This window comes from Ambystoma mexicanum, chromosome 3q (genome assembly GCF_040938575.1).
Source record: "Ambystoma mexicanum isolate Mex_15411 chromosome 3q, UKY_AmexF1_1, whole genome shotgun sequence".
Classification (NCBI taxonomy): Eukaryota; Metazoa; Chordata; class Amphibia; order Caudata; family Ambystomatidae; genus Ambystoma; species Ambystoma mexicanum.
Genome location: NC_090926.1, coordinates 1,124,925,259 through 1,124,948,010, shown reverse-complemented (window position 1 = coordinate 1,124,948,010; position 22,752 = coordinate 1,124,925,259). Strand labels below are relative to the sequence as shown.

The 22,752-nt window shown below is 47.7% G+C and overlaps 1 protein-coding gene across 10 annotated transcripts in view; it reads left to right on the top strand.

Annotated features, from left to right (window-relative positions):
• WIZ (WIZ zinc finger) overlaps nucleotides 1-22,752 on the top strand; it is a 1,545,343-nt gene that overhangs the window by 1,001,274 nt on the left and 521,317 nt on the right. For 7 of the 10 annotated variants that reach the window (XM_069603913.1, XM_069603914.1, XM_069603910.1 and 4 more), the window contains 2 exons: nucleotides 22,091-22,168; nucleotides 22,298-22,660. In XM_069603913.1, coding sequence (XP_069460014.1) covers nucleotides 22,091-22,168; nucleotides 22,298-22,660 — 441 coding nt within the window. The remainder of the gene's footprint in view (nucleotides 1-22,090; nucleotides 22,169-22,297; nucleotides 22,661-22,752) is intronic. The other 3 variants (XM_069603912.1, XM_069603911.1, XM_069603909.1) reach the window with 2 other exon arrangements.

Here is a 22,752-nt window from a genome sequence, read left to right as displayed (position 1 = left end):
TAATCATGCTTTTAGTTCTCAATGTCCACAGATGTACCTGACACAAAACTTACAAGGCGCCTTCTGCTACACTTTAACTTAAATCACCTATTCTCCAGGAGGATTACACACACAGAAGTAGAGAATAAGTGATGAATCACTTTATTTTTAGGCGCAATGTCTGATTAATTGGGGAGGTGTGAGAGAGTGATTGTTCTAAGTCTACAATTGTAGGCACTCAAGTTCTCACTGAAGAATAAAAAAGAAAGGCTGCATTGAGCAGTATGGTAACAAGGTACTGACAATTGTTTAGCCACACTGCATCTGGTAGGAAAGGGCTCAATACTCTCCACCAGGGTGGATGCGAGCGTAGCCTTCCAATGAGAGTGAGAGCCGCTAGGGTATTTGTTATTTTACGATTTGTACCACACACTGCAGCCATTTGTATGGTCTCTAAACCCTGCGGAAGATCTGGAAATGAATGAATGAATGAATGAATGAATTAATGAATTAATGAATGAGTGGGTTTTTGGTTAGTGTGGTGGAAGGAGGAAAAGGCAGGATTATGGTACTTTATGGTGTTGGTGCAGATCGGAAGTACCCTGAGCTCTGCTGGCATGGCAGAGGTGTGATCTGTTAAAAGCATTGAGGGCTTTGTGTCCATAGAGCAGAGGCCTGAACCGTGTGGCTCTCCAGATGTGTTGGACTATGAATCCCATGAGTCACCAACATTGACTATGATAGCTATGACAGATGGGAAGTTGTAAACATTCCAGACACCTTCCATAGTGGACGCCTTGTGCCTTTGGTACAGATGTGGGTTGGCTGGCGGCTGGGTGCATTATTTGATGTTCAAAGTCTGGAGAAGTTTTTGGAGTCTGGGAAGTGGGTGTTTGGGCGGCTTGTTTGAGTTTGCATGTGGTGAGGAAATTAAGAGTTAGTGAATAGGTTAATGTCTGAATGAGCTGAACATCCGCTAGTGTAAGCGCATGGTGCGATTGTTGTAGGGTATTGATGTCTTGTACTGCGTTCTGTTATTAAAGAATGGACAGGCGTTAACTTAATGTTTTAGCGATGCACCAGGTGCTTTCATATTCTGATCAATGGTACTGTTTTCTTGGTGCCACCAGGTGATTTGTAACTGAACAGTTAGTTGGGGGCCCGGCATGGCATTCCCCTTGGGTGTGTGTGTCCTCCTGAGTTGGTAAATTGAGGGGTGCTGTTTCTTTTTGTTGTTGGGTGTTGGTTATTTTCTGTTGATTATACGCAGCATTACCAGGTATTTAGGGTTTTCCTACATTTTCAGTGGTCATGTAGTGCCCTTGGTACTGCGTTCCAAAGTTTATCCATTGTAGCGGAGAAAGGTGCAGCTTCGGTGCCTATCTCTACAAAACCTTATAATTTCTATTAGCACAACATTTCTGCCGCTTAGAATTCAAGTTGGTTGCTAGTGTGAAATTTGGTTTTGGATAAATAACACTCCTTAGCCTTAGAGGGCTCTGTCAGTGATGCAGGGAGATTGATTCTTTTGTTTTAATTGGTAGCTAATGCAGTGCTATAAGAGATTGTGTTGTGTTCCTGTTGAGTCTGATTAATAACCGTTGCAGTTTTTTAGAGAAAGTCCGGTATACCAATATAGATGCTGTTGACCTAATTGATTAATGATTTATGATCAACTTTTTTACCAACCTGGAAAAACATTTTTTATTTCTTTTTAGTGACTAAGATGAGATTATCAAGGAAATATAAAGGTTTTTTGTACTACCCATAAATCTTGATAAAACATAAAAATTTGATTGAGAGCCAGAAATATGTTTATTCAGCCTTCTCCAGTCAGTATGGAACTGTTATATCTGCTGACAGAAAGAGGTTGATTGTGTTTTTTGTGATTTGGTAAATGAATGCTCCATCTATAAATAAACAGCACAAGCAGTCACTCAGAATTCCCTGTTCACTCGTCCCCATTATGTGCTTCCACAAAGGTTGAGAAGCAGGAGCCTAAGGTGCTAGGTCTCTAAAGCCAGGAAATAGGGATATGTCTAGTTAAACAGCTTCACGGCAGGAACTTAGCTTTGCGTTTGCAGATGGTTTAGTGCTTTCCAATGGTATCTGGCCAGAGCCATGGTTTTAGGAAGCAAACTGAAGAGAACCAACTTCCTGATGAATGAGGGTTATACCTCCAATAACACACCTGGGTTGAGTTTATGCCTTTTCTACTTCACTGTGCACTGATAATTATCCAAACACCACTTTGATCTGTTAATCAAAACTTGAACTAGCATATTGGGTGCAATTTGCAACACTCTCCACCTTCCTGAAAATATATCCCTATGAAATCCATTGTTAAAAAGCCACATTGTATCTTCATCACTCTCAGGTTAAAGCTCTCTGCAGCCCCTCTCGATACTGTAATGTGAATATGGGGTTTCCCTTTCTTCTGCCCGGCCATCATCCAGTAAGACCATGGGTGGAATCAAAAAGCATGCTCCATAACAAGGTAACAGGGTGGATATGTTGGCACTCCTGTCGCATCAGTTCCTCAATCCTAATTGCACAGACAAGCAGGGGGAGCCCCAGGCGTGAACTGCACACACATGGGTCTGCTGCTGTGGACAGCTTTTGAAATAGTGCCTGTGGAAGGAGTGGATATTCCAAATCCCTTTTCAAGAGCATTTTGTTTTCCATTTTATAGCAGCTGATTCCTCCTGGGAGACCTGTCTGGTTTCAAAACAGCATTTTTTGTCAGTATGGTATTTTATGGTCACTGGACGTCTAGAGCAACGTTTTAGTGGCATTTAACGACTATATGTGCCTTAATATTTGAGTACAAGTTACAGAAAGTGAAAATGCCCTCTAGTAGTCTTGACAGCCACACATATGCCAGAGCACGTCTATTCCCTGCTTCTCCATTAGTTCAGACCTAAGAGATCTTCCTCTATAATAGTCCTTCCCCGATCACAAACTGCAACAGGAAATTGTGCTAGGTGAAATAGCCAGCATTCTATTATTTCGTGGGCAGAATCAGCTGCTATACTTTATAAAACAAATCTTTTGTTTCTTAACCAGTCTGGCTGGATTAGCCAGAGAGCGGGCGATTGTCCCATCAGCACATGCACCTCCAAATCTGCTCAATGTCAGCAGTCCCTCGATCTCTATTGATTTTCACTTTTTAAGCCCGGTCTATTTTGGGCTTGCATCCTATCATGGCTTGGCCTCCAGCCGCTTGCAGCTATAATGTTTAAGCTTCTGGCTCATGCGCGTTCTTACACGATGCTATAGCAGGAGCCTAATCATCCCAGCTGAAGGATAACATCACTCTGCTTCGAGAAAGTGAGCTTCTGAAGGTATGGCATTTGCTTTTTGCTAACTCCTTTAAATCCGGCTCCGGCCGATATGGGTAAACTGACTTCTACATAGCTTGCGTGCCCACCAGTCATTCCCTTTATGCGTTAATGCAGCATCCTCAAGTAAATTGAAGTTGCTGAACTTGTGCTATTAAGCGTAAGTCAGTAAGCAAGAACTTAATTTCGAAGGTATTGTGTCCTCCGACGTATTCCTCATCTTAGATATATCCTTCCAGCTCTGCTGGCCTCGGAAAATTTTTCTCTCTAGAGGGCGCTGCGCGTCGACGTCCTTCGAGTCGATGTCCCTCGACAGCCGCCGTATCGACGCCGACGTCATCCTGGCTATAAAGGGCGCGCGCAGCGCCCGTTGTTCAGTTCCGTTTTTCCGCGCGTACTCAGTGCCTCGGAATACCATTGCTCAGTTATGTCAGTTAAACCTATTTACCTCGAGTTATTCGATACCGTACTCGATGGCTTCTTCGTCGGAACCGACAACTCCTCGATCCGGCTTCAAAAAATGCCGAGATTGTGGGAAAAAGATGTCGCTGACTGACCCTCACAGAGTTTGTCTGTGGTGTTTGGGAGCTGAACACCATTGTTCGGAGTGCGAGGACTGTATGTCCATGACAGCTAAGGCCCTGAAGGAGCGTAGGGGGAAGCTGGAGAAAGGTAAGACTTTTAAAGCTTTTTCTTCGTCGACGAAGTCGAGACATTCGTCTCCTCGTCACCATTCGCGCTCCAGATCTCGAAGTGGGTCTCATCACTCCTCGAGATCGAAGCACTCGAAGAGGAGACGTCGAAGATCCCCTTCTCCGTCTTCCTCTTCCTCTGTTTCGCCAAAGAGAATCCCGTGCCCCACGAAACATAGTTCCCGGGCTGAATGGGAGGAATTCCGCAAAAATATGATGAGCGTCTTCGAGAACGCAGCTTCGACCCCCTGGAAGACTGCCGAGAGCGATGCTCTGGTCGAAAGACCCAAAGGTCAAAAACGCCGCAAGTCGCAGTACCTGGCGAAGGAAACCTCTCGAGCGCGTCACGAACCCTCGAGCAGGACTATGACCTCCAAACCTTCCTCGAAGGTTCCGTCGACGCCGTCGACGAAGGTTCCGTCGACGTCTATGTCTTCGACGTCGTTGTCGAAGGGACCTTCGACACACGAGTCTGTCGACTCGACGCCAGCGTCGACACCGGTGTCGACGCCAAGAAAAGTCACGGTTACGACACACCCAGTGTCTATCCCCAGGTCCTCGACGTCGATGGCTTTGAGATTGTCGAGTAGAATCCCAATTCTGTCGAGGTCTTCGAGGCCTCCGCCTTTGTTTTCGACGCCACGCTCGAAGCCTTCGACGTCGGCGACATCGACGTTTTCGAGGCCGATTATGACAAGTTCGGCACCCTCCGCCTTGGAAATGGGGTTTACACCCTTTATGAGTTCAGAACAATTGAGAACTATGTCCTCAATATTGGAAGAGGGTGAATTGTCTGAACAGGAAGACACATTTGAGCTGCAGGGACCTGTAACCCCAATTAGAGAGGAATTTTCCTCTGAAGAACGCAGGTTAAAGTATCTTCATGATTCCTTACATGAGGCAAGTGGGTTAGACACCTCCCCTGAGGTGGAGTTTGCTAGGCCAGACCCAAGGGAACATGCTGAAACCCCCTATAGAGCCTTAATGGCCAGGATCACAGAGTTTATGGGGTGGTCTGCACCTTCACAATCTTTCCAACAAGATGACCTCACGGATATTCTTGACAAAGGCCCACAGGAGGATCCTGTGGTGCCTTTTCATAAAGCTCTTCAGAGGAAGATCATGACAAACTGGGAAACCCCAGATGTCGTACCAGCAGTAAATACAAAACTGTCTACAAAGTACAGGGTATCTTCTACAGACCCAGAGTTTTTGTCTAAACACCCATCCCCAGAAAGTCTGGTGGTACAGGCAGCATCCTTTACCGATGTCAAGACGGCTTATCCTACCGTCCCACAGGACAGGGACGATAAAAAATATGATGCTATGGCAAAGAAAGTATTTTCAGCATGTAGCATGGCGTTAAAATCTGTTAATGCCACTTGCACCCTTGCTAGGTTCAGCCATACACTTTGGGAGTGTGCTTCTACATCGGCTGACTGCATCCCGGAGGGAGAAGAAAGGGATGCGTTCCTGAATATTATACAGGACGGTAAAGACGCTATGTGCGAATCCCTCCAGACGGGCATTGATTCGGCTGACCGTATCAGCAGAGCAATGGCGGCAAGTACATCAACCAGGAGATTCGCTTGGTTGAGAAAGTCTGGTTTTGCCCCAGATGTGCAAGCCAGGCTCTTGAACATGCCATTCGATGGCTCTTCTTTGTTCGGGAAAAAGGCGGATGACAGTTTAGAGAAACTGCAAACTTCAAAAGCAGCAGCAAAATCCCTAGGAGCTGCAATCCGTCAGACTCCTTTTCGTCCCACAGGAACCTCTGCGAGGGGCAAGTCCTTTCGCTTCTACTCCGCATTCGGAAGAGGTAGAGGACGACCGGCTCAAAGGGGACAAAGAAGAACTACCCGAGGTGGACGGGGTAAATATTCAAAAGCCGCAGCAACAGCAGGTGCCTCTTTACCATCGGCATCTGCATCAGCCGCCCCAAAACCACTCTGAGGACTTCCCTCACAGGACACCTGTAGGAGGCAGGTTGACTCAACATCTGGGGGTATGGCAGGCTATCACGTCAGATGCTTGGGCATTGGAAACAGTTGCCCAAGGTTACTGCCTGCCTTTCCTACGTATACCTCAGAGTCATCCACCGGGGATCAGCTCTCAGAAAGCTCCAGATCCGCTCCTCTTGCAGGACATTTTGGACCTGCTAGAGAAAGGTGCCATAGAACCGGTACCTGTAGCGGAGAGGAACAAGGGCTGGTACTCCCCTTACTTTCTCATTCTGAAGAAAGACGGAGGACTGAGACCCATCTTGGACTTGCGAGAATTGAACAAATTCCTCAGGAAAGACAAATTCAAGATGGTCACTCTTTCTCAGATCCTCCAGGCCCTTCAGTTCTAGGACTGGTTGGTATCTCTGGACCTTCAGGACGCTTATTTCCATATGCCTATCCATCTCAAACACAGGAAATACCTGAGGTTCGCAATTGGCAACTCTGACTATCAATTTCGTTTGCTGCCATTTGGGCTGACATCCGCCCCAAGGGTCTTCACCTGGTTAATGTCGGTAGTGGCGGCAAGTCTAAGGAGGGAAGGGATTCACGTCTACCCCTACCTGGACGATTGGTTGATCAGGGCTGTTTCTTCGGAACAAGCTCAGATCCAGCTGAATCACATGTGCCACTTCCTTCACAGACTGGGCTTCTCCCTCAATTTAAAGAAGTCACAAATGATACCATCGCAGAGACTCCAGTTCATAGGAGCGATCCTGGACACTTCCCTGGGAAAAGCCTCGCCACCAGAGGTGAGAGCTCAAGATATTCTACAGATGGTTACCAAGTTCCAACATGCCCAACGTCTCCCAGCCTTCGACTTTTTGAGGTTGCTAGGCCTCATGGCATCCTGCATTTTCCTAGTTCTCAGGGAGAATGACAGATCTTCTTCAGGTTCCCGACAGAGTAGCTCGAGACCTTCAGTGGTGGGCCTGTCAGGAGAACATTCTGAAAGGAGAACAGTTTTGGCAACCCTGGCCGGAGATAACAGTAGTCACGGATGCCTCACTCACGGGGTGGGGAGCCCACGCCAACGACTTGACCATCAGCGGTCGTTGGTCTCCATCGGAGTCCAGACTACATGTCAACCTGTTAGAGCTGAGAGCCATCAGACTTGCGTTGAAGGCGTTCCTGCCAGCTGTACAAGGGAAGAACGTCCTGATAATGACGGACAACACGGTGGCCATGCATTACCTCAACAAAAGAGGAGGCATAGGATCACTACCCCTGTGCAGAGAGGCGATGCAGCTCTGGTTTTGGGCAATCCAAGAAGGAATCTCTCTATCGGCAGTTCACCTAGCCGGAGAGAAGAACTTGACAGCGGACGCTCTGAGCAGGCAGAACACAGTCTCCCACGAGTGAGAGCTAGCTCAGGAAGTCCTTCAAGAGATCTTCGCCCTTTGGGAAACCCCTCAGGTAGATCTGTTCGCCACTAGCCTCAACAGGAAATGCGACCTGTTCTGCTCAAGGGAATTTCCCCCGAGAGGAGCTCTGGGAGACGCGTTCATAGTGGACTGGGAGTTTCCGCTTCTGTACGCGTTCCCGCCGGTCCCTGTCATTCCTCAAATGATCAGGAGGTTGAGAAGATTCCGGAGAACCATGATCCTAATTGCCCCGGATTGGGCCAGGAGAACGTGGTACCCGGACCTTCTAGACTTGTCCATCTGCCCTCCAATTCGACTTCCACTCAGAGAGAACCTACTCTCACAGAAGGGAGGTCAGGTTCTCCATCCAGACATCAAAACCCTCAACCTTCACGCTTGGCTTCTGAAAGGCTGAGGTACAAGGATTGGGACCTCCCTGATGATGTTATGGAGGTGTTGCTTTCGGCAAGGAGGCCAGCAACAAAGTCTTTATACCGCTGCCGTTGGAACAGATTTTGCAGCTGGTGTAGAGAACAGAATATCGACCCTTTTTCATGTGGTACACCAATGGTTTTGTCCTTCCTACTATATTTGACAAATTCAGGCCTTCAAGTTGGCACCATTAAGGGCTATCTCGCAGCGCTATCCATCTTTAAGCGCACTGCGGAAGAACCATCCTATTTCAAGTTACCCTTGGTAATACAATTTCTTAAGGGATTAACCAATGTTTATCCCCCAAGACCATTCCAAGTTCCCCTATGGGATTTAAACTTGGTCCTAACTTTCCTGATGGGCACATCTTTCGAACCACTCCATTCTTGTTCGTTAAGATTCCTTACCCTTAAAACTGTTTTATTAATAGCACTTACATCTGCTAGAAGGGTGAGCGAATTACAATTTCTTTCTTGTAAACCCCCTCACACTATCTTTCACAAAGACAAAGTTGTCCTGCAAGTGAAGCCTAATTTCCTCCCAAAGGTGGTTTCTGAATTCCATATCACTCAGAAGATTACCCTACCATCTTTCTATCCTCCTCCTCACCCGGGGAAAGAGGAAGAGAGGTTACACAGGCTAGACCCTAGAAGGGCTTGTTTTTACATCAGTAGACTAGCCAGGGTAAGACAGGCAGACCAGCTGTTTGTAGGTTACACAGGTCACAAGCTGGGGTTACCAATAACTAAGCAGACCATTTCCAGATGGATCATCCTAGCCATTCTGGAATGTTATAAATTGGCAGGAAAAGAGCCCCCTCAAAACCTTAGGGCTCATTCGATCAGAGGTATTGCAGCTTCATCGGCCCTCAAAAGAGGTGTGCCGGTTAAAGACATCTGTGCGGCCGCTACATGGTCGTCTGTCCATACCTTTACACGATTTTACAATTTGGATTCCTCCTCCAGTCAAGAGACTAGGTTTGGAAGCGCTGTACTGCATTCTATTCATCAATAGACGACAGCATGAAGTCAGTACTCCCTCCTCCAATAATAGAATACTGCTATGGGAGCATATCTAAGATGAGGAATACGTCGAAGGACACAATCCCTTCGAAGAACAAGTTACTTCTTACTTTGTAACGTTCTTTCGACGGGATGTTCCTCCGACGTATTCCTCATCGACCCTCCCATCCATCCCCGCAGTTCTACTTCCCTTGTTGTTACAGCTTACGCTCCTTCAGGGTGATTAGTTTAGTCCAGAAAGCATATTTGTGGGCTACAAAACGGAACTGAGCAACGGGCGCTGCGCGCAGCCTTTATAGCCAGGATGACGTCGGCGTCGATACGGCGGCTGTCGAGGGACATCGACTCGAAGGACGTCGACGCGCAGCGCCCTCTAGAGAGAAAAATTTTCCGAGGCCAGCAGAGCTGGAAGGATATATCTAAGATGAGGAATACGTCAGAGGAACATCCCGTCGAAAGAACGTTACAAGGTAAGAAGTAACTTGTTCTTCCAGCATCTGTCCACTGTCAGTCTCAATCCACTTAGCTGTGATCTTAAAAAAGGTAGTTGCATATGAGAATCAATAATTGTTTCTGTATCGAATACTTTGTGTTAGCAAGTCAATAGGATACCATCCTTTGCAAACACACTTTTATGAGTAAAATTATTTTAGGATGTCTAAATATGATCTGTTTACTTGCTGATAAAAAAAAATCCTTGGTTCCCAGTGAAGCTCATAGTACTTATATTTCAAAATTATTCTGACACACAATGGCAGTCACGTTTACAAGCCCACACTTCAGTTCGATTTTGCACCTTTTTTCACAAGAACGGAGTATTTTCTTCCTGTATGTGCTATGTTGGAAATGTTTTCAGTCAATGCATCCCTCTAAATAAATAAAGAACGGCCACGACCGACAAGAGTTAGTGATACAAATGGGTGTAATTTGAGGTGGCCTTGTCAAAGGCTTCTTGATGTAGAAGGTACCATGGGCAATGCCCATCCTTACCTGCCATCTAAGCACACCATTTGGAAGGAGACCACGTTATAGAGATTGAGAAGTGGCTTAATATTGTGCTTAAGAACAGTCCACCGTAAATGCCACTGCAGAAACAAAGCTTTACAATCTACTGCAATTCTCTAGACAATATACAATATTCACCCAGATGTGAATGCTGCAATGCCATTTATTTCAACAACGCTCAGATCCATCCTCACAATAGACAACATGACCAATAGTAGCCATCTTTTACTAGTCCTTAATGCTGATGTGTGTTAGTTGGACAAGATTAGGGAACATCAAAAGCATTGTTGCACTCGCAGGTCAACAGTACAATCCTTTTTGCAGTGTAGTGTGATCTGTGCATATCATTCTTCAAATCCTTCTGTGTGTGTTATAGGCACATTTTTACCTGTCACTTAGAAGCACCTGTATGGTGTGAGTTTTATGATTGCAGCACTTCAGTATCTCTCCAACTGAGATAAACGGTATTTCATACTTTAAGATTCCCCTTCGTAATGACAATTGTCCAGTCCCATGGACTTTCTATTGCCTAAATGGCATTTTCTCGTCGCAGTGTGTGATTATCAAAATTCCCTGCTGTGCCAGGTGTAGGGTTCCACAAACTGCAAGTCCCATAGCCCTTTCACACAGACAGACACTCGCCCTTTAGGGGTATTGTGTAGGCTTTATCTTGATCATTGCTAACTCTGTATTCTTCCCCCCATACCAAGGAACTCCCATCTAATCTAGGGAAAAGATAGCGCTGCAAACATGTTGAGATAGTTGTGCTTCCATTCACTGCTCTGTGATCCTGGTCTTGTAACTGATTTTTGAACTAAGTCAGCAAAATTATATGATTAATTTGAAGCATCCATTTTCATTTTATATTTAGGTAATCCCTTTTCTTCATATTTCTCCATGCCTTTTAATACTTTTACTCCTACGTCCTGTCCCCTTTCCTCCATACTTATGGGGACATATCTCCGTCCTGTGGGATGGGACCGGAGCGCTTTGTAAAAGCATCCAAAATTTCAAAAAAGAAAATTATCTTTTGTCCTTCCTCTCTTTCTACGCGGGGCCCGGCACGCGGCCGTCACCCTGCCCATCTCGGCTCCGCACCGCCCATCAGTCCTTTTCTCCGCTCGATCGGGAATGGACGCGCTTGCATCCTCGGAAGATCTTCTTCCCTTTTCCTCCTCTCTGGCTCTCGCTAGCGATCGTTTACTAGTCTGTCTATGTCATTCAAACTAGACTTTCCAGATTGTTCGTGTTACCGACGCTTCGCGAGGGCGGATCCCCATCCTCTTTGTTTAGAGTGTTTGGGTCTGGATCACCGTTGGGACTCCTGTTTTTATTGTGACTCTCTTTCGGTCTGGGCACTTCAACGTCGGTTGGAGCGGTGGTTCGACATACTCCTTCTTCGCATTTTCAGGCGTTTATTGACGAAAAGAAGAAACGCCCGGTAAGTTCTTTACTTTTCAGAGCACCCCGGCCGGGAGATACCTTTCCGGGCTCTTCCCTCACCGGGAGGAGCGTTGATCGCTCTGTCACCGGGGATTGCCCTGAGGTGCCTTCTGGGCCTAATAATTGTACGAGAGTTTTCTTCGAGGGTCTCCGTAAAGGGTCTGTGGATACCAGAGCATGCTCCGTGGCCCCTCCTGTGGGGGCTACCTGTAGACCCTGTTCTACTGAATCGTGGGGTACCGCAGCTCGCTTTGAGGCTTCGTTATCGGCTTCCCTCAAAAGTACCGGGGTGCGCTTCAAGGCCTCGGGTGGGCTTGGTGTTACCGAATGGATGTTCGATGCCCATGCTAGTAAGGCTGTTACCGGACCTGGGTCCGAGGTCCTTCGTGCAGAGGCTAAAGCGACCAACATTTCTGAGAGGCCTGCCAAGGCCTTATCAGTGAAGGTTGTTCCTCACCGTTCATGCTCTTGTGGTGACGCCAGAACCGTTGAGGGGGCAAGGAGTTCTTCCCTTACCAGCAGTGCCGAGGTCCTTCCTGTGAAGGCTAGTTTGGGTATTGGTATGTCGCTGAAACATTCCAGGCCTCATAGTACCGGCTCGGCCGAGGTTCCTTATATAAAGGCTAAGATTAAGACTCCTGACCCACCGATGGGGACCCCTGCCCCACTTCCACACGTGCCGCAGTTCCCCTCAGGTGATGGCAAAATGGCGGAAGTTCCCGCCACGACCACGGCTGCCATTTTGGGCAATCACCCTACAACTACGCCATCAGCCTCAGGTGTAGGAGTTGGTTCCGTGGGTGAACAGAAAGTTCCTTGTACGCATCCGTTTCGTCCAGTTTATGATTGGAATGCCTGAGGGCCCCTCCTGCACAATGTCTCGTTGCCTGTTGGTTTGGCACCTTTGATTTTTGTGGACACTTCGGGGGATGGGCCTATGTGGCAACCGTCCCCGCTGCGTCCTTGGAATTATCCTCCTGAGAGGCCTTCTCTGACGGCTCCAAAACCGTCTCCGGAGGACGCCTTTTTCGGCAAATTTCAGGGGCTCATGCGTACCGACCCCATGAGAGAATATTTCAAGGGTCTTTTTCGGGAGATATGCCTGCCAGCGCCTCCGGCTCCACCTGTTTGTTTGTTTATTAATTTATAATGCGCGCCAGACCCAGAGGTAACCGAGCGCAGCAGAAGGAATATGCAAAGCTTACAATGTTACAAGAATCTGGAATTTACAGTGTTATAGAATTTACAATGATGCAGAAATGTACAGTATACATACTTTACACTGATGCAGGTATAAGCAAATGGTTAAAGATGATTCATATAAAAAGATGCAATAGGTTTTCCATGCAATGTTAAGGTTATATACATTTGTTGATATATTTCTAATAATACATATATACAATCCAGTTAGGCTAAAGATACAGAGGTATCTAAAGAGGTGTCTACAAGTTATTAGAATTGATGCGTTTGATGAAGTTCCTTCTGAAGTGTGAGAACGGTTGGTCTGCTCTCAGGTTATGTGGCAAAGCATTCCACAGTTTGGCAACTATCACAGGGAAACTGATGCCGCCAATTTTGGCGAGTTTAAATCTTGGTACTACCAGGCAATTGGAGTTGGCAGTTCTTGTAGGTCTGCTAGATATTTTTCTCTTTATTTTATCCGTCAAGTAGCTAGGAGCAGCATTGTTGAGAGCTTTATGGGTCAGGGAGATCATTTTTAGATGGATTGTGTTATCAGTAGAAAGCCATTTATGTTGGCGTCTAATAGAGGAGATATGCTCCCTTTTATTTATACCAAGTGCAGCTCTTAGGGCATTGTTATGTAGAGTTTGTAGCCTTTGGGTGATGGCTTTGTTGGCACCACTGTAAAGGGCATTACAGTAGTCGAGTCGGGAAAGTATTAAAGCTCTCGACAGGATCATACAGCTATCGTTGGATGGGAGGGGCTTACCTGCTCTTATTGCTCTTATTAATTTACAGGTATATGCTGTGGTTGATGCTAAGGAGTTAACCTGTTTAGTGAATGACATGGTAGAATCAAGGTAAAAACCAAGCGTTTTTACCTCCCTAGAGACCTTAATGACATTGCCGTCAATACTGAACGAGGAGTAGTCAAGTCCTAATTTGTTGATATTGGCCTGCGTGCCCAGAATGATCAGCTCTGTCTTGTCATCATTCAGGCAAAGACCATGGGATGCCATCCATGCCTGAATGATAAGATACACCCTATTCACCAACTCCCTGTCCTTACCATGATCCCCAGAAAGCGGGAGGAGAATCTGTGTATCGTTTGCATAGTTGGTGTAGGTGATACCTAGATGGTCCAAATCATCGAAAAGAGGTTTGGTGAATATGTTGTATAAGGTTGGGGAGACACAGGAGCCCTGGGGGACTCCACATGCGATAGGTGTAGGGTCTGCTGCTGCCGAGGGGGAAAAAACTCTTAGTTCTCTCGCTCAGAAAGGATTCTATCCATCTGATAGCCTGGGTGGAGAAATGAGCAGCAGAGTCCAAATGTCTGCAGAGGACCTTGTGGCCCACAAGATTGAATGCAGCTGAGAGATCAAGTAAGAGGAGGAGTGCTGTCTTTCCTTGATCTCTCAGTTCATCTATTTGGGTCTTTAAGTCAATGAGGGCTGTTTCAGTTCCATGTAATGGACGGAAGCCAGATTGTATAGCTCACAGTAACTTATGTAGTTCAAGGTGTTTTTGAATTTGTGTGTAGGCAACTTTGTCCAATATCTTCAGTAAGAATGGTACCGTGGTAATCGGACAGTAATTAGTAGGGATGAGAGGGTCTAGTGTCTGCTTCTTGAAAAGCGGGAGCACCCAGAATTGTTTTAAGTTGGCCGGGATGTTGCCTGTAGAGAAGGAGGCATTGATAAGTTTGGAGATGAAAGGGGATAAATCTCTGGCAGCGTCTTTTATTATCTGGGCTGGGCATATATCGCATTTACAATTGGAGGGTTTAAGGGAGAGGATGATTTTCTCTACCTCTATTGTGGTGGTTTTGGTGAAGGAGAATTTGTTGGTATGGCCGTTGAGGATAACATTAGGCGGTGACTTGGGCTGATTAGGAAGGTTTAGTGAGTCTTTTTTTAGTTGGATTTTATTTTGGAGGGTGTTTATTTTATTTGCTAATGCATGCTGGATATCTGCACACCAGGTCTGATCAGGAAATCAGCAGCTGCTCCCCGTTCCATCAAGCGTTATGTTAAAACTACACGTTCCACAATTGCAACACACACGGAGCCGAAGCGTTTCCAGAGTATCAGACAACGCTGGGGGTTGCCGTGGAAACGTTGGTTGCCTGAGCACATTCGTGCACGATTACGGCATTGCAACGTTCCCCGCACGGTCACGTGATTTGTTTAAATCTCCGCCCGGCATTCGGAACGCTGCTTCTGAATTTTCGACTTTTGGAGCTCCCTACTGTGTTTTTGTCTGGCCTTAAATCTTTGACCCTGCTTTTGTCTCACGGACTGATCTTGAACAACCCTTGACCTCGTATTGGATTCCACTTGTTACTCGACCTCGGAACGAACGACCATAGTTTTGCCTGTCACTTTTTGCATTTGGCGTCTCGGATCTTTCTCCTGCATTTTTCTGATATTTGCTTGATAAACATTTTTCACGGAACCCACTTTCCTCGGAAATCCAGTCACTCTGAACACTGTTCTTTGGACCTTCCACACAGAGCACATTTCTTTTGGAACTCATCACAAGGAACTGGGATTATTCACAGACATTTTTCATTAGGCGTCCGCGTGCCGGCGGGTATAGGTTTAGGTTGGATTGTCCTTGTTTTTGGAACTGAATCGTCGGACGGACTTCCTTTCATCCTCCCTTCCATTGCTAGAACATTATACTGACAAGCACCTAATCTGATCTCCTGGTTATCCTGGCCCTCCTCTGGCTTACTATCCTTGCCCAGAAGTATTCACTACGTGAGTACGTTGTTTGTTCTACATTTATTTCGCTTTGCTTGTGTCTATTTCATGAAACCAACTCCTGACATTGTGTTCTTTGTCTAGGTAGCTGTGTTCCGAATCATTACAATCTTCTGGGCAATTCCCCTTCTAAAATAGTCCCTTTGTACTATTGGGAGTTGCATTGTCTGGAAGGCTTCTACGGCTACACTACGCGCTCAACTGAATCCTGGTATCACCAAGTTTGCGTGGGTGGTTCTTCACAGTTAGCCTTATTCTCATCAGTTGGGCATAGTTTCCAGGTCGATACAGATTTTCTCTTTGTTAGGCATAAGGCCTTGAGGTCCGGCGTGAACCATTTATTTAAGTGGGCCTTAGGTTTACTTGTTCGCAATTTATGTCCATAGTATCAAGCATGATTTTATTGTATTCGTGAACTAGTGCACTAGGGTCTAAGTTGTCCGGCAGTGCATTTACAGTTGGGAGGAGAGCAGGAATAATGTTGTCCACTGTCATGTTCTTTTTATTTCTGGTTAGACAGGATGGGTGCCGTAGGTAGGGCAATGGTGGATGGTTGGGTGGTTAGGAGATTAAAGGACACCAGTGAATAGTCGGTTTAGGGTAATAGCGAGATGGAAGAGATGGCGGCTGTACAGTTGGAATCGGCGACCCAATCTAGTGTTCTACCCTTCAAATGAGTAGGAGTGTTAATTGTTTGGGATAGTGCTATTGAGTTGAGAGTGTTAGCAACGGTCGAAGCGTGCACATCTGCTTGGTCATTAAATCCTAGGTTAAAGTCCCCTAGTACCAGCAGTTGTGAGGTGGTTTTGACATTGTTGGTTAATAGGCTGTGCAGATCGTCCTCAAAGGTCCCAAGTGGGCCTGGTGGTCTGTAGATTAGGTGAATGGTTAGTGATTGGGTGTTGTTTATAGGGAGTTTAGCGGTAAGGGCTTCACAAGATTGCAAGGTTTGGGTGGGGGCTAGCCTTAACGATAGGTTTGTTTCGGATATGATGGCAATCCCACCTCCGCGGGGAGCCCTCTCGGTCTTGCCTAGATATGGTATAACCGTCGGGGATGGCCAACCTAAGTGACAGCCCTGCCGCGTTATGTAGCAAGGTCTCGGTTTTAGCAATAAAGTCCAGGTTGGCTTCAGTGATTAGGTCAGCTGTATCAAGGGCGTGGGCAACTAGTGTCTTACATTAAGGAGCGCTCCTGTGTAAGAATGAGCTTCCGTTTCCACTTTGGTATGTACAGATTTAGGTATACTTCTAGCACTAGACTTAAGCTTAGATTTAAAGTTTTGGGAGTTCGTTATGGCTAGTGGGGCAGGAGGGAAATTGGTAGCATTACATTCCCTATTATGTTGGCGTTTCATTTCATGTTTTAGCGAGGGAGAAGTCTTCTAGGCGGCTCTTGTAATTTGTTGAGTCTGGCCCGTAATTTATTTCTATCATTGGTCGAGCTGGGCTGGGAAGCATAGGCTACTGGTACGACATGGTACTTTGAGCAGATATGGGCAGAGTTGTTAATTACATCTGACATATTAGGTGGGAAGAGTACTGACTCGCATGGGGGGGACTCCAATGTAACAGTTCTGATTGCTAGTGACAAGGAATGTAGACATGGCCATTGAGCAATAGATGCTGAATAAACTTAACATTATGCGAAGCTACCACTGTAGTTAGATGGGCAGAAACCGTACAGTGCAAATGCTTCGAAGGCTAAGGTGTAGTAGCCTAGATAATGAGTTCAATGTACGAGATAGTCCAAAATGGTGGTCTGCTCTACCAGTGGTTCCGCCGGCACCGCCCTTGCCTACGGAGCCTCCTCCGACCCTTCCGCCCTTGCCCCCATTGTCCCCCGTGGACAAGACAGTGCCTGACATGGTTCAGCAGGATCCTGACCTGTCGGGTGATGCGCAGGGCGAGCAGGACAGCGAGGACCAGCCCCGCTCTATCAGAGCCTTTCATGACCGGGTACTGGACATGATGTGCCTATTGGGTGTGCCAGTGCCCGAGGCACCCGCTCCGCAGGAGGGTGTGCTATCGGGCGCGTTCACTTTGTCTCCTTCGGAGCGTACTGGCCTGTTCTTGCAAAAGGACGTTTTGGCTGAGGTCCACAGGGTCTGGGAAAAGCCACACTCTGGACTTTTTGTCAATAAGAAAATTGACGCGCGTTACAGGCTGCACTCTTCGGAAGAGGTGGCTCTGTCATCTTGTCCGCCCCCCTCCTCCACAGTGGTGGCCGCTGCCACTTTTCAGTCCAGGACTGCAGAGTCCTCTTCTATGACGGCGACTCAGGGGAAGAGGACAAACTGTTGGACTCCCTTGGGAGGAAGATTTTCGCTAATTCGGCCTTGCAGCTCCGGCAGGCCAACGCAGAACTAGTGTTAGCAGGGGCCGGCATGAAGATGTGGAAAGGTCTGTCAGAGTTCGAGGAATTCATTCCGGTTGAGAAGCTGGAAGACTTTAAGGCGGTTTTATCTGACGCCAGAGTCTTGGCTCAGGATCTGCTTGAGGCTGTGGCTCATCGCGTCGACAAGTCGGCTTGGGGCCTTCTACTGGGTGTTGACACCTCTCGACAGGCATGGCTGCATGCCACCAAGTTCTCGAAATAGGTGCAGGAGAAGGTGTTGGACCTGCCGTTTGATGGTAAGGCGCTTTTTCATTCCACAACGGATGTGGAGCTCATCAAAACGAAGGACAGCACACAGACAGTTAAGTCCTTGTCAGTCCTCGTTAAAACCCCTTTCAGGACCCAGAGACCGCTGTCGCAGAGCCGGCCCTCCTCTGGTTTCAGGGGCTTCCTCGACTGGAAATCTCTGAGAGTAGATACCCTTTTGGGTAATAACCACCAGAGGCAGCAACGGACTAGGTTTTTCTCCCGCTCCTCAGCCTCCTCTTCAGGTTCAGGTGGTAACACCACTGAAAAGCCTACCAAATGAGTTTTCCTCGCTCGCACAAGACCCCGGTGGGAGGACACATTGCGTCTCATTGGGAGGCGTGGCAGACCATCACTGTGGACAGATGGGTCTTGTTAGTCGCTCGGGCAGGCTCCCGCTTACCCCTAGCCCCTACCGCATCCTTCAACCCTCCTTTCCAGCTGTCGGGATCGCCCTCCCTAAAGGCTGAGGTGCAGAAACTGCTGGACCTCAGAGCTGTGGAACCTGTTCCCCTGAGGGTGCGAGGGGAGGGCTTCTACTCCCGGCTGTTTACGGTGCCCAAACCCAACCAGGCTGGCCTGCGCACCATCCTAGACCTTTCCCAGTTCAATCTATTCCTACCCCAAGAGAAATTCAAGATGATCACGCCCGGCCAGATTCGGTCCTCCTTGCAGATGGGCGACTGACTCAGCGTGGTGGATCTTCAGGACGCCTACATGCATATCCTGATATGTGGTCCACACAGGAGATATATCAGTTTCTCTGTGGGAGAGGAGCATTTCCAGTTTCGAGTGCTTCCTTTTGGCCTAAGCTCGGCACCACGTGTCTTTACGAAGATGATGTCGGTGATCGCGTCCTATCTTTGACCGCAGGGTATCCATGTATATCCGTATTTGGACGACTGGCTCTTGCGCAGCCATTGTCCAGCCCTTGTCCACTGGAAGCTGCCTGCAATCTTCAGTCTCTCCTCCAGCTCCTGTTCCACCTCGGGCTGTCGGTGAACTGGCAGAAATCTTCCATGACGGTCTCTGAGGACTTGATCTTCCTGGGTTTTCGCTGGAACACGATCGACTGCAGAGTGTACCTGACCGGGGACAGAATGGCAGATCTGTTGGCCACGTGTCAGATGTTTGCTCAGTCGGAGAGCATGTCGGCCAGGTGGTTCCAGAGGCTTCTGGGCCTCATGGCTTTGTGTGTTTTGGCGCTTCCTCTTGCTTGCCTCAAGATGAGGCGGACTCAGATGGCTCTTCGGAGTTCTTGGCTTCAGGCTGTGGATCTGGACTATAAGTTGATAACGATTCCGGCTTCCATGAGAGTGGACCTGGACTGTTGGTCGTCTCTCAGCAACTTGTTAGTTGGGACGCGGTTTCAGGACCCAACTCCGACGGTAACAGTCACGACGGACTCCTCCCTTCTCGGGTGGGGTTCGACTTTGGATCTTCTTCAGGTCTCGGATCTTTGGTCGCCTCAGGACAAGCTCCTCCACATAAATCATCTGGAACTCCTGGCGATCTTCCTAGCGCTCAAGGCATTAAGACCGATCATAGCCAACAAAGTGTTCCGGATTCGCATGGACAATGCGATGTCGATGTTTTACATCAACAAGCAAGGGGGCACCAAGTCTCCCCCGCTCGTAGAACTGTCCATCCAGATTTGGGAATGGGTAGTGCAACATGGAGTTTGGCTACTGGCAGTACACATTCCGGGCCAGCTGAATATCACGGCAGATGCCCTCAGTCGGCGGACGATAGTCAGCTATGAGTAGGAACTGAAAACTGAGGTCCTTTCATGGATTTTCCTGTGCTGGGGCACTCCGGAAGTGGACCTCTTCGCTACGGCTGAAAACAAGAAGCTTCCTCTGTATGCCTCCAGAAACTGGCTGGGAGCCTCCTCTCTGGGGGATGCTCTCGAGATTCCATGGCACAACTTGAGGGCTTATGCCTTCCCGCCTCTACCTCTATTTCATCTGATGATTTGCAAATTGAAGAACTCAATGAACTGTTCTCTCCTGCTCATTGCCCCGTGGTTGCCGGCCAGGTTTTGGTTCTCAGAACTTAAACACCTGTCAGTGTATCTGCCGATCAGATTATCGGTGACCCCCGATCTTCTTCACCAGGGGGAACTGTGGCATACACAATCGTTCAGTTTGGCGGCGTGGTGCCTGAGTTCAGGTCTTTAGAGCATCTTGGCCTGTCTGCGGATGACATGTGCATTATCCAGGCAGCCAGAAAACCTTCGACTAGGTCCCAGTACAAAAGCAAATGGCTTAGGTTCTGTCATTGGTGTTTAGACAAGCAGATGGACCCAAGGCGGGCTACAGTTGCCACGGTACTGTCCTTTGTATCCCACCTAGCAGAGTCGGGAGTTCATGTTTTATCATGTAGAACTTACCTTTCGGCGTTTCCGCCCATCTATGGACCAATGTTCTTACTCTCTGGCTAACCCAGTGGATAAGAGACATTTTGTAGGCTTGATGCACCTCTTTCCTCCGATTCGCAGTCCGCACCAGGCGTGGGATCTAAATGTGGTCCTGTCGGCGTTGTGCCATAAGCCTTTCGAACCAATGGCCATGGTGGACCTCAAGCACCTCTCATGGAAGGTGTCCTTTTTGATGGCCATCACTTCGGCAAGGCGCGTGAACAAACTCCAAGCTTTGTCGGTGAAACATCCCATCTTGCCTTTTCACAGGGAAAAGGTGGTCCTACGGACAAACCCTGCTTTCTTGCTGAAGGTGGTTTCTGAATTTCATCTAAACCAGTCTATTACCTTGCCGGTCTTTTTTCCGAACCGCGCTTCAGAGGCGGAAAGGGTTCTACACTGTCTGGAGGTTAGACGGGCTCTTAAATTCTATCTTGATAGGACTTCCGAGCTTCTCAACTGTTTGTCACTTTTGGTAATCCACAAGGCAAGCAGGCCTCTAAGGCGACCATCTCCCGATGGATCGCGGCCTTCATTACGGAGTCTTACACCGTTCAAGGGCTGAAGCTTCCTAAAGGTATTCATGCACACCTGGTGCGGGGCAAGGCAGCCGCAGTTGCCTTTCAGAAATATGTCCCCTGGGAGACCATCGCAAAGGCAGCTACTTGGGCCTCCCCGTCGGCTTTTTGTAAACATTATTGTCTAGACCTGAGTTCAAGAGCTGATGCCCAGTTTGGTCAGGCTGTGCTGAGGAACCTGTTCCAGTAAGGGTTTTTTTCCATCCACCCATAGTTCCTGTAAGGAGTGCTTGGGAATCTCCCATAAGTATGGAGGAAAGGGGACGGGACGTAGGAGTATAATCAGGTTACTCACCGTAGTGACCACCTTACTCCTAGTCCATAGTCCCCTTTCCTCCATATGCCTGCCCGCCGTCCCCTCTAATAAGGTTCCTCTGTTATTACCAAATGGTCTGTGACCCGGCGATAGAAAAGGACTGATGGGCAATGCGCGGGCGGAACCGAGATGGGCGGGGTTACGGCCGTGTGCTGGGCCCGGGGTAGAAAGAGAGGAAGGACAAAAGAACATTTTCTTTTTGGAAATTTTGGATGCTTTTACAAAGTGCTCCGGTTCCATCCCACAGGACTGAGAGATGTCCCCGTAAGTATGGAGGAAAGGGGACTATGGACTAGGAGTAAGGTGATCACTACGGTGAGTAACCTGGTTATTCTCCATATGCACGAAATATTAAGTATTACACTGTTCTTTATTTTGTAGTAATGTTTTAAAATTCTCATCTTCACAAAATTCAGTTTTTGTTTTATTTCAGGCCCTTGTTTATTAAGAATGAGTCAGTTCAGTATAATGCAGAAAGCACTTCTGATCAGCCTCAGATGGCAGTGAATGGAGGCACCCTCCATTTCATTGAAACCTACATTGATGGGGGTGTTCAAAGGTTGCTGTCGAAACCTTGTTTAGTTGTCACAAAGCTACACTCTCTATCCTATTGTGATCGGCCATTCTGAAGGCACAGTTGGTTGGGACATACCGCAGTATTTGCCAACATGCTTTAGCAATGGTGAACATATTTAGTGTCTCCTCAATTCTTGCAGGTTATGCATGGTCCCAATTCTATGGTGGTAGAATGAGGCTAGTTACAGGTCTTTGGTCATCAGGAGGGTATACAGATTAAAACTGTTTGACGATGCTCATATATGCAAGGTGCTAGAGAGCTTAAATTCAAAACTAGATGGTACATATTATTGCGTACCTTTTGACTAACCATCTCCTCGCTCTCAGTAGGGGAGCCACCTCCACGATATGACGTGCCCTGGCCACTTACGGGACGCCCCTTCACGCTTAAAGGTCTTTCTCATGGTGCGTATCCACATATCCGACACTGCCGCGGCGCGCGCATCGTGACAAGGGCATATGTTTGGCCAGTGGCCCCCCTCACAAGCTGTTTGCTGCGTGGTTCATTGATGGGGCACTCTCCTTTTTTCACAGTGGCCAACTTCGATCCCAGTACCTACAGCCTGATGAGGTGTGAGTTCTGTGGGGCAGGTTTTGATACACGAGCCGGACTTTCCAGTCATGCCAGAGCCCACCTAAGAGACTTCGGCATCACCAACTGGGAACTTACAATCTCTCCGATCAACATCCTGAAGGAGCTTCTTGCCAACTCACCTGACCGGCGTGCCCTGCAGACAGTGGGCAGAAGTGAACCGTCCTCCCCTAACCACATGCGAGAGCCACCGAGTTACAGGCCCTCAAGTGCCACCCCAGTGTCAGAGGGCAGTGTTCCCAGATCACCTCTTTCTCCTTTGCCAACATCCTGGACAGTTGAATGTGCACAACTCCATAGAGATGGTAAGTGGTTAAATAATAGGTAGATTTTGTTTTTATTGTTTCTCTTATGTGTATGATTTCTTTAGAAACTGTTGTTACTTATGCAAGTCAAA